This window comes from Papio anubis, chromosome 3, assembly GCF_008728515.1.
Source record: "Papio anubis isolate 15944 chromosome 3, Panubis1.0, whole genome shotgun sequence".
Taxonomy (NCBI): domain Eukaryota; kingdom Metazoa; phylum Chordata; class Mammalia; order Primates; family Cercopithecidae; genus Papio; species Papio anubis.
In genome coordinates, this window is record NC_044978.1 from 19,863,233 (window position 1) to 19,875,954 (window position 12,722).

The 12,722-nt window shown below is 40.4% G+C and overlaps 1 protein-coding gene across 1 annotated transcript in view; it reads left to right on the plus strand.

The window, feature by feature from the left end:
* Window positions 1-344: 344 nt before the first annotated feature.
* Window positions 345-12,722, plus strand: part of LOC101023020 (histone PARylation factor 1) — a 32,051-nt gene continuing 19,673 nt past the window's right edge. Inside the window, exons 1-3 of the mRNA XM_003899357.3 lie at window positions 345-470; window positions 4,652-4,811; window positions 7,914-8,103. Of these exons, the coding sequence (XP_003899406.1) occupies window positions 423-470; window positions 4,652-4,811; window positions 7,914-8,103 (398 nt within the window). The 5' untranslated portion in view covers window positions 345-422. The remainder of the gene's footprint in view (window positions 471-4,651; window positions 4,812-7,913; window positions 8,104-12,722) is intronic.

The window sequence follows — 12,722 nt, forward strand, 5'->3', positions numbered from 1 at the left end:
TTAATATTTTAAGTAAATATAAATGAAGAAAAAACAAGGAAGGGGCTGTACTGAGGACAGCCGCATACATCCAAACTTGCCTCTAGTAGACACCTAAAGAGGAAGGTTGGACCATTCTAACGGATTCAGATTCAGGAGTCTAGGGGTCTCTGGAGCGAGCCTGGAAGATGCTCCTGAAAGCCTAGACGCAGACTACGCGGACCAAAGACGCTCCTTTCCCGCGCCCATTAGAGGAGTGGGCGGGGCCTCAATGCGCCCGGCGCCAGGTCTCAGGGGGCGGGGAATGGGCGGGGCCTTTCCCCTAAATTGGCGCGCCCCGGCGGCGCTGAGATTCGGAATGGAGGCTTTTGAACCCGGAAGCAGTTGGGGGCGCTCGGAAGCGGCCGCGTATCGGGGAATTCTGCTGGCGCTGCAGCTGCAGAATGGTCGGCGGTGGCGGGAAGCGCAGGCCCGGCGGGGAGGGGCCGCAGGTACTGCCGGAAAGGCTGTGCGGGCTACGCGGGGCGCTTTGGGTGACAGCCAGGGCACCAGGAGGCAGCGCGTTTCATTCATCCAATGATTATTAAGCTTGCTGTGTGTCTGGGGCCTGCGGTTTGCTGCGGGGACCCTGCCCAGGGCCGCTGTTTCGCGCCCTGCAGGGGGTTGGACAAGGAAAGTAGGGCTTCTGCGTCTTCTGCCCATCTCCTCTTGGCGCATTTCCTGGGGAAACGGATTAAGCCAGCCGGCGGTTCATTCATTCGCCCAACCAGGTTGATGGGGGAACCGATTACATTCTAGACATTGTGCGGGACGCTGCGGATTCGGGGTCAACCCGCCTGCCCCTGCTCCTTGAGTCCCCGGCCTGGGGAGGAGGGGCACAAGCGAATACGCAGTCTACTGTTACTTTTTTGTTTGGGATTATAAAGCTGGTGTGTAAAAAGTGCTATGGAAACACTGAAGGAGAATTTAACAAGTCCCAGGGGGGTGTTAAAGAAGACTTTTAAGACTACTCTTTGAAAAAGGGTTTTGAAGGCAGATGAATAAGATTTTGAGACAAAAAACTGTAGGAGATGTTTGGGCATAGCGGAGCGTTCGGCTTGGCTAGAGCCAGGGAAATGGGAAAGAGGGACCTAATCATAAAAGCACTACTGAGAGGGGAGGACGAGAAAGTATGTGCATTCTCTCGTACTTTACTACGATTTCGGAAGTTCTGTAACCTCCACAGTAGCAATAAGGGGAATCAGGCAGGAAAGAAGTGCCGTTGTGATAACTGAAGTTTTAGAAAAATTCCTCTGGCAGTGCCATAAATCGGACAGGGTGAGACAGTCTTAGAGGGGTTAATTAACTGTTAAAGGGCCGTGCGTATAGGCATTCTTCATATTGGCCCATGCACTCTAGGAATACCAGGGCAAAGAAGAAGAGTAGCCTCCGAAGGGGACAGGTGTTCTAAATTCTAGTTGTTAGGGATATGGAGATGCTGAACTAGTGTGTGAGTTAAGGCACAGCTGAAAAAATTCTCTTTGAAGGTGCAGTGAAGAACTGCTTTGGTGGAGTGATGTGCTTAACTAGAAATACAATACCAGAAATGAAGATGAGGCTATAGAGACTATAACCATAAAAGCCAGCCTTTGTGTATTATGTGCTAGGACTGTCCTGTGTATTTTTACATATAATAACATTCCTTGTAACAACCCTGTGATATAGGCACTGTATGCCCTTTTTTGCAGATGAGAAAAGAAAAGAGAGGTTACGTAACTTGCCTAAGGTTGGAAATCAGTAGAGTCAGGAGTCTACCCAGGCAACCTAACCATTATGCAAAACTGCCTTTCAGCAAGGAGATTCAGCCTTTTCTAACATCTTCAGTTGGAGCCAGTCTTTGAAAGTCTGAAAAAAGACTGTTATAAAAACAGAAGACAGGATAGCTCAGGACTTCATATGTTCCTACTGTTCTATATTTGCTGTTGGAGAAGCAACATAGTGAAGTGGTTGAGAATCTGCTGTGGAGCCAGATTTAAACCTGAGTTTAAATCCCTTCTCTTCCACTTCCTAGTTAGGGACATAGGGAAGTTAACGTCAGTTTCCTCAGCTGTAAGATGAGGTTAATAGTATCTAGTGATGAGACAGTTGAGGACTAAATGAGTTAATCCACAGAAGGTGCTTAGAACAGTGAAATAGCACAAAATAAGGTCTCAAGAAGTATGACTTACTACTTGTTTTTACTATGATCTTTACTATTTGCTGTTATTGATACTTCTGGATTCATTTCTCAACAGCCTTTTTGTTCAACGTGTTGTGTGTTTGTTTTTTTTTTTTTTATAAATCAGACACATTATAATCCTTAGCATAATAAACTGTTACTATATTCATGATTGTCTTTGATCTTATTTATGTTAAGTAGTAAACAGCTGTGAACCCATTGCTCAACCCCAAAGCTGAAACAGACAACAGCTCTGCATCTAAACGTGTTCCTCTCCTATGGGTTCAGCCTAACTTCTTCCTGTCAATTATGTTTGATGTAGCGATCCTGAATTTTGTTTTCCCTTGCCTTTTAAAAATAGGCTTATCTCCTATGAGTGTATACCTAAACAATATTTATTCTTAGTGTTTGAACTTCATAAAAAGGCTATCATGCTGCATATAATCAAAGACTTTTTTCCTCATTAAAAATATATAATATAGATTGGTCCATATTGTGTAGCCATGCAGTAACCATTCGGTTCATGACAGAGATTGGTTCCAGGGGCTTAGGAGAGCATACACTAATTTTTAAAGCAACAAGAAAACAAACCATCCATCTCATTAGCCAAAGAAAACAGTTAATAGTCTAGTATGCAGTAACACATTTCCATATATCCCAAAATCTGAGCGTACCCAAGTTCCAAAGTTGTTCCTGTGGAACCCGAGTATATGAAAAGTTGGCCCCCTCTGTAAGTGGATTTTGCATCCCAAGAATACTGTATTTTTTTATTTGCATTTGGTTGGAAAAAAAATTCATGTATAAGTGGGTCCACAAAATTCAAACCCTTGTTGCTCGAGGGTCAACTGTAGTATTAAGTGTAATAGTCTATTGTTTGGAAGCCTTATAACTATTCTCCTAACAATAGGTATTTTATTTGTTCTGTTTTGTTTGCTCTTGGAATCAATGCCATCATGACCATTCTTGTCATCTGATTACATTTTGTAGACGTTGAATGATACCTGACATAACAATAAACTTCAGACTACTGGAAAAATGAAAGAATATAAATATGAGAATCATCTAGCTCAGAATTTCTCAACTTAAGCACTGTTGACATTTGGGGCCAGTAGTCCTTGTGGAGGATGCCTATCCTGGGCATTGTAGGATGTGGAGCATACCTGGCCTCTGCCCCACTAGCACCCTTCTTCCGACTGGTGACAACTAAATAGGTCTCCAAATGTCCCCTGGGGGGCAAAATCACCACCAGTTGAGAACCACTGCTCCAGGTAGGAAAGGAAAGAACTCAATCCAACAAGAAAGAATCTAGGTTCATAGAAAGAAAAACAGATTGCTTCTTAGTAAACTAAACATACATAACCTCCCAGTAAGCATATTGTCTTTACAGAAATTTATCAAATATCTAGTAGGCATTATAAAACCTAGCATACTTATATAATGAACCTATACTGTGGTAGTCCTAGAGATGAGTATTGTAACTTAATCCTGGCATTTAAAGGCCTTTTCTGAAATAATTGGATTTTTGGCCTAGAGTTTAGTGCTATTCTGCTAGCTTTGTTAGGAACTGTGGCTATTTAACATTGTCACTAACTTTCCCTCTTTATTTGAAAAATCAAAAGGGAGGTATCTGTTTTTAAGGCTGGGTAATGAGTAGCTCAGATACAACTCTGGATGTTGCTGAAGAAACAGCTTTTTTTTTTTTTTAATTATACTTTAAGTTCTAGGGTACATGTGCACAATGTGCAGGTTTGTTACATATGTATACATGTGCCATGTTGGTGGACTGCACCTATTAACTGATCATTTACATTAGGTATATCTCCTAATGCTATCCTTCCCTCCTCCCCCCACCCCACGACAGGCCCCAGTGTGTGATGTTCCCCACCCTGTGTCCAAGTGTTCTCATTGTTCAATTCCCACCTATGAGTGAGACCATGCGGTGTTTGGTTTTTTTTCCTTGCGATAGTTTGCTGAGAATGATGGTTTCCAGCTGCATCCATGTCCCTGCAAAAGACATGAACTCGTCTTTTTTTATGGAGAAACAGCTTTTTAACTGATGAATTGCTTATATCCAGTTACTTCTGACTGTTTCTGGTGTGATCAATGAATCTGTTTAAAAGACTCACACCTTTAACCAAAAGAGGGCAAAATTCTTTATTCCTCTCTTCCTGCTCTTTATTATTTCTTTTTTTTTTTTTTTTGCCTTTTTGTTTTTTGTGGTTTCCATTATCTTACAAAAATATATTTAAGGACTTGCTGTGTGGATTCCTCTTAACCACCATATAAACTACTCTTTTTTCCTGTGCCCAAATGAATTCCCAGATTTTACTCAAATACCATTTAGAGAGTTTTGAGGAAAACACATGTATTTCATAGAGCTGGGTGAACAAGAGTGAGTGATACTGTTATGCAAGGAGAGTTACTGAAATTACTAAAGATAATTTGGAGAACTAAAGTTTGTGTGCTAATTTTCAGTGTGAAAAAACAGTTGATGAGAAGAAAAGTAAATTCTGTGAAGCTGATGTCTCCAGTGACCTTCGAAAAGAAATAGAAAATCATTATAAGCTTTCTTTACCTGAAGATTTCTATCACTTCTGGAAGTTCTGTGAAGAACTTGATCCTGAAAAGCCATCTGGTGAGTTGCTCCAGAATCATTCTTGTATTAATGGAAAAAGTAATGTAATAGGAAACGGGCTGGGTGTGGTGGCTCACACTCTGTAATCCCAGCTGAGGGAGGGGGATTGCCTGAGGCCAGGAGTTTGAGACCAACCTGGTCAACATAGTGAGACCTCTTCTCTAGAAAAAAATTAAAAAAAAAAAAAAAAAAAAAAAGCCATGCATGGTTGCATGTGCCTATAGTCTCAGCTACTTGGGAGACTGAGATGGAAGGATCCCTCCTTAAGCCCAGTAGTTCGAGGTTGCAGTGAGCTCTGATCACTCCAGTCTCAGTGACAGAGCAAGACTCCGTCTCTAAAACATACAATAATTGCCCAGGCATGGTGGCTTATGCCTGTAACCCCAGCACTTTGGGAGGCCGAAGCAGGGAGATCACTTGAGGTCAGGAATTTGAGACCAGCCTGGGCAACACAGTGAAACCCTGTCTCTACTGAAAATACAAAACTTAGCTGGACATGGTGGCACACACCTGTAGTCCCAGCTACTCGGGAGGGTGAGGCATGATCATTGCTTGAACCTGGGAGGCAGAGACTTCAATGAGCCAAGATTGCGCCACTGCACTCCAACCTGGGTGACAGAGCGCAAGACCTTGTCTCAAAAAAAAAAAAAAAAAAAAAAAAAACCTAACCAAGGATATAAACTGTTCATAGAAAAGGAATATTTTCCAAGATATTTCTGGTAAGAGAAAATATAGAAAGAAATATAGATTAATGCTGTAGTAATGCCACTGTCACCTATTTTTTTGGCAAAGGTAAATAATTTCATTACATTCTGGGGGAATGTGAAGGAAAGCAAGCTCTTTCATATGTTGCAGGAGTTATAACAGTTCTGCTTCCAAGCACTTCTCTTATGGATTACATAAACTAAGAATTACGTGTGAGGATGTTTACTTATACAAAAAATGGAAAATGGCTTAAATGCCTACCAATACCACATCTATTCATTAGATCTTCATTGTTTTAAAAGCATGAAGCAGATTTTTAGGAAACAATAAACTATCATGCATGAAATAAGTGAAAAAGAAGAGTGTATAGAATATGCTACCATTAGTATTTTTTTTAAAAAGGGAGGGTGGGGAGAGGGAGTACACACATATCCCTGTGTACTTTTCTGTGTGCTTATTTTGTCTCTGAAGGGATAAAGAAACTGTTAATGGGCTGTGATCATTACTTTGCACAATACTATTTAAATTTTTTAACTAGTAAGCACTGTCATACACCATTGATGGAAATGTATATTGATACATATGCTGAATTTTGCCAGTAGATCAAAACAGAACTGTGCAGTTGTTTCTTTAAAAATAGTCATACCTGTATACAAACATTTATTAGCAAAGATGTTCACTGAAACATTTTAGAACAAAAAAAAAGAAATAGTAAATATCCTTCAGTATGAGAATAGATGGTTACCTCTTTATAATGCAGTATCATGCCCTATTAAAAAATCACGTAAAATAACATTGAATAGCATGGAAAAATATTCAGAAAATTTAAATGGGACAGGATGGAGGACAAAAGCAGATTACAAAACAACCCTCAGTTTGTTCCATATTTGTATCTGTTCATGGGGGTGGCGAGTGTGGAAATTTGTTACTGTATAATAGACTATTAACTGTTATCTTTGGCTAATGAGATGGACGGTTTTAGTTTTCTTAATGCTTTAAAAGTTAGTGTATGCTCTCCTAAGCTCTAGTTGAGCTGAACTATTTTTCCTGTCAAATTATCTCCATGCTTCTATTCATGTTATTACCTCTTCCAGGAATTTTTTTGCTTTCTTCATCCTTGCCTCCTTATAAAAAAACTGGGTCCTGCCTGGAGTGCTCCCCTCCGTCTTAGAAGCAAGGACCCATTTGAGGTTATGCATTGTACATTTGCACAGACTTCATGTTTTTGTGGTTTGTGAACACTCCCTGTCTGTGATCTGTGAATAGAGAAGGAAGACGGAGTCATCCAGGGTTAGGGTTGGCCAAATAGATTGTCAAAGAGTCAGGGGAATCTGGTGTGATTACCTAAGGTAGAGGAAAGGGGATAGAAATGTTTTTTTACTTTTTTATTTATTTATTTATTTTTTGAGACAGAGTCTACCCTGTCACCCAGGCTGGAGTGCAATGGCGCGATCTCATTTCACTGCAACCTCCACCTCCAGGGTTCAAGTGATTCTTGTACCTCAGCCTCCCCAGTAGCTGGGATTACAGGCGTGAGCCACCACACCCGGCTAATTTTTGTATTTTTAGTAGAGATGGGTTTTGCCATCTTGGCCAGGCTTGTCTCGAACTCCTGACCTCAGGTGATCAGCCCACCTCAGCCTCCCAAAGTGCTGGGATTACAGGTGTGAGCCACCGCACCTGGCCTGTTGTTTACTACTCTTAATCCACACATCTTTGCTATCTTTCTCTCCCTTAACCTGTGTGTGCTACAAGTATTTGAGGCTAACTGCAGTGTGGTAATGGGCCTGTAGAAATGCTAACCAGTCTTGCTTTGGCTAAAATAAGAAACAACAGCAATGTTTAAAATGTTAGGCTAATTCAGTGATAAATTTAAGAGGAAATCCTAAATGTAAATGCCACTTTTCCTGTTACTCTGACTTCTTTTCTATTGAATGTTTATAACTGACATCTTCACACATAGCTCAAGATTTTCTTTTTTTTTTTTTTTTTTTTTGAGACGGAGTCTCCCTCTGCCGCCCAGGCTGGAGTGCAGTGGCCGGATCTCAGCTCACTGCAAGCTCCGCCTCCCGGGTTCACCCCATTCTCCTGCCTCAGCCTCCCGAGTAGCTGGGACTACAGGCGCCCGCCACTGCGCCCGGCTAGTTTTTTGTATTTTTTAGTAGAGACGGGGTTTCACCGTGTTAGCCAGGATGGTCTCGATCTCCTGACCTTGTGATCCGCCCTTCTCGGCCTCCCAAAGTGCTGGGATTACAGGCTTGAGCCACCGCGCCCGGCCAAGATTTTCTTTTACTTTAGAAACTTTTAAAGACAATTGCTTAGAAATAGTTTACTAACTAAAAGCATTATTTCCTATCTGTCTCCAGAAAGTATTGTCTAAATTTATTTTCTTTATAGATTCACTTTCTGCAAGCCTTGGACTTCAATTAGTTGGTCCTTATGATATCCTTGCTGGAAAACATAAAACGAAGAAAAAATCAACAGGCCTGAATTTTAACCTTCATTGGAGGTTTTACTATGATCCTCCTGAGTTCCAGACCATTATTATTGGAGATAATAAAACTCAGTACCACATGGGGTATTTCAGGTAAAGGATCTTTTCTTCACCTCTAAAATACAGCTGCTGTCCTGCTAATGAGGATAAATATTCACTAGCCTCACCTATTGCAGAATCTGGCCAGCAGCCCGCAATGCAACGGGTCTCTGTCTTTGTTACCAGGAGGATCGGCAGGTCAAGAAATAATAGACACACACAAGATAGTGAAAGCTGGGTCCAGGAGGTCACCGCCTTCTGGTCCCGTGGTGCCACCAGTACATTGGAAATACCAGCATTTATTATTAAGTTTAGTGAGGGCAGGGTAGGTTAGTGAGGGATTTAGGGTTGTTTGATTATGAGGTGAGATGGTCACATGGGGATGAAGTAATTCTTTAACATAACATCTGTATGCAGAAGTACAATATATAGAGATAAGAATTTACAATATAGTGTGTGCATCAGTAATTTCTAACAGAGCCTTAAAACAGAACCACGGTCTTTCCATCACCTATGATTAGCAAGATACTAATCAGCAGTAACAGTTGCAGCAAAAGCTGGTTACAAACAATCCATAGAAACAGGACGTGAAGCTAGACAACCGGTTAGACCAGAAATTCTCAGAAGGGAGTATGTCTTAACCCTAAAGAGGCCTAGAAGAGCCGTGGCAAGATGAGGGCGTTTATAGCCCTATCTTATCCATATGGACAGGCGCCCCCCGCCATGCATCTGTTATAGGCTCTCCACAAGGGTCGCATTCCATTCCCAGAGCTATGAACAACTGCTTTTCCGGGATAGGAATCTTGGTGATGTGAAACCTCCCTGACTGCATGTCCGTTCATAGGCTCTCTGCAGGGGGAAGCACATCACACGCTGTTGGCTCATTCTGGCAGTCCACCCTGGCATTGTCTTTATACAATCCTGCATGCAATTTTGTATTTGCAGTAATAGGAGCATTTCATCTTTTATTCCGTAGCAATAGTTTCAGGGGGTCTCCCTACATCTCCCTCTTTTCTCTAATTTAAATGAACCGTAGCAATCATAGCTTGCTGCTGATCACAATTGGATTGAAGAATATTTTTTCCAACTTTACACATGAACAATAAACTAATAGCACAAATTATACACAGAACAAAATTAACGATAGTGAATCCTCCCAAAGATTTTGCCCATTGAATGGGGTTGAGATTAGATAACCCCTTACAGATACCGTCTAAAACTTCAGCACCAGGTAAAGCAGTTAAGTGTGCTTGAGAGGCCTCAAAAATCTGTTCTTTGAGCTTGCTTATGTCTAAGCTTAAATTATCTTCACTTCCTTGTAAATGACGTTTTACTGATTCCCAATTGTGAACAGATTCATTATATTGGAACAGAGTTATACAAAAATCAGAAGTATTCCAATCACATTGCATTTGTAATCTATGTTCTAGACTCATAATTTTATCTCCCATCCATATAACAGTTTGTTAATCGATCATTAATTCGATTGACCAATTTTTGATCAATACTTGACTGAGAATTCCACATCCGAGTAGAATTTTTTGCCATTTATCCACAAAATGAACAGCATGAATAGATTGATGTAATGCAACTCCAGCAGTAGCAGCAGTTGCAGTAACAGCAATCAAGCCCATTATTACTACAGTTAATGTAAAAATAAATCATTTACTCCTTTTAAGAATTTTCTGTAGAATATTATTAATAACCTGGATAGAAGGGGAAGATTCCCAAGGCCTATATAAGGCTACGGGGAGCCAAATACCTTTGCTGGCTCTGACTATTAAAATACTATGATATTGATTAAAGGATGAGTCAATACAAGTATACAAGTAACAATTAACACAGGTAATTATGTTGGTGTTTGAATTAATATGCATCTTTCCTACTAATAGCATATATGGTGTTTTAACACAACTTTTAAGTGGTATAGTTTTGTTGGATTCCATATAGATAGTATATATATTTTGGGATGGTATTCTTTTTTGTGAATGTGGGTTGGGGGGAATAGGTTGTACGAGAGGTGGTGGGGGCACATTAGCAATGGGGGGGTATAAGTCCTCATAGTCTTTACTATCCTGTCTTTGAATTGACCTTTTGACGATTGCCATAGTGATATTTTTGGCTGTGTGAAAATAGTAGTGTAAATCAATCTGTTATCTTAGTTTTCGAGGTGACAAGGTGGATTTACTTATAACACTTTCTCCAGCCCAAACTCTCATACCAGTCATAGCTATGGTTAATCTCCGTAATTCTGAATGTTCAAGTCCTAAGTGGGGAACAATGAGCCTTGGCTTTGCAGTGGCAACCCCTGCCCCTTTCCACTTAAAAGGAAAAAAGGAGTTAAATATACGACATAATAGGGGAGGGTTGTCACTACTTTTTTGGTAAGTAATATCATAGAGAAAATGTTGACAATCTCTGTGACCTTAACGGCAATCATTAGTAATATGACCTTCAGGAGCCCAATCAACAATGGTGTAGTGAGAAGAATTAAATAACACAGTTCCTTCTGGACTAACACAATCCTTCCGTATTAATTTGTCAGTATTTGAAGACAAGTTCAGGAGACACGCAGTTCCTAAAGGCTTATATTGGGATGTGTGAATATAATCAGTGATTCCTATTTTGATCTGTTTTAGAGGTTTTAATGAGAGCCCTGATACCAAGTGTCCTACAGGAGGGACAGAGTGACTAGATGGTAGTGTGACTGCCCAAGTTTGAATATCTAATGAGAGACATCCATTAGTGGGTCCGAGGCACAAAGGTGGATACCTACAACCTAAAGTGATATTGGAAGGGGTTCCTTCTGAAGGTTGGGCAGGACAACAATCATCTACAGAACCAGGCATCCAAACACTATCATTAACATAGACCTTGATAGGAGCATCCATCCATGTCATGGCTCAAATAAGAGGAGGAAAAGGAATATAGGCCCAATATGTATAGTTTTTAACAGTCTGTGGTGTGACAGAGGGTAGAAGGATCAGTGTCATCAGGAGGAGGCAGAGGTTGAGGCAGACCCGGATCACTGCAGACAAGTTGTTCAGGATGATGGACTGGATTGTCTGTCGTAAACGAGTTAGTGTGGTCATTTTCTTCTTTTTGACCATTGGATGTGTTAGTTGTTTCCTGCTGTAGCATTTTTTCAGCAAATTTCTCTGTCTTGTTGTTGCATGCATCTTCAGGACACAATTTCAGGTGTCTAACAGGAATCCAAACAGGAGATTGATGTTCACCTGGGGAAACACAAGCATAGCCTCTTCCCCACGTTAAAATAGAATCTTTTGACCGTATATTAGATTGAACATCTTTCCACCATACTTCCCTTCCATGGTTTACCGTGGGACAGTTACCAGAGAAATGTTTTTCAGCAGCAGTAACAGAACTAGATTTAGGAATATTAAGAAAAATTAACGTGAACATTTCCAAGTTTAGTTGTATGTGAGCGGTAGACGACTCATTATCCCCCTCTTTTTGTTTAAGTAATTGTAATTTTAAAGTTCTGTTCTTTCTACAAGAGCTTGGCCTTGTGGGTTATAAGGGATACCAGTAATACGTTTAATATGCCACTGATCAAGAAAATTTTTTAAAGTTTTACTGCAATAGGCTGGACCATTGTCTGTTTTGAGCTCACTAGGAATTCCCATAACTGCAAAACATGAAAACATGTTTTTTAATGTGAGAGTGGCTTCTCCGGTTTGACAGGTAGCCCAGATGAAATTGGAAAAGGTGTCAACTGTGACATGCATATAAGCTAATTTTCCAAAATAAGGAACATGAGTAACCTCCATTTGCCAAACAGCATTAGGAGAAGGCCTCGGGGATTAACTCTGGGAGATTGTGTGGGTAAGACAAGAAACTGACATTGAGAACAGTGTTGTACAATTTGTTTAGCATGTTTCCAACTGAGAGAATATTTATGTTTAAGACCTGAGGCATTAGTATGAGTTAATGAAATTGTTCTGCATCTGTAATGGCTAGAGAAACTAGAGTATCAACTTTATGATTACCACTAGATAAAGGTCCAGGCAAATTAGTATGAGATCGAAAGTGAGTGATGAAAAAAGAGTGGTTTCAGTTTCTGACAGTTTTTTGTAACAAAGGGAACAAGGAAAATAGATTAGTGTCAGTAATATTTTTGATGGTAGCTGTTTCTATTGCCTTAGTGGCATGGACTACATAAGCTGAGTCAGAGACAATATTAAGAGGCTGATCAAAATCCTGTAATGCAGAGATAACAGCAAACAACTCTGCTTTTTGAGCAGAATTGTATGGAGTAGAAATGACTTTATCTTTTGGTCCTGCATACCCTGCCTCTCCATTGCTGGATCCATCAGTAAAAATGGTAATGGCTGCCTCTAGTGGTGATGAACAAGTAAGTTTTGGTAGAATCCAGGAAGTATTTCGTAGAAATTGAAAGAATTTTGACTTAGGCAAATGATTATCAGTAGTGCCAATGAAGTCAGCCAGATTAGTCGGCCAGCACAAAAATGTGGAAAAGGCATTTTAAACTTCATTTTTTGTCAAAGGGACCACAATAATGTTTGGATCAAAGCCGTTGATACATTGATGTCCTAATCCAATCAAAGTGGCCATTTGATCAAGATATATTGAAAGAGGTTTAGAGGCTGAGTTAGGAAGAAATACCCATTCAACTAGAGAATCATTTTATA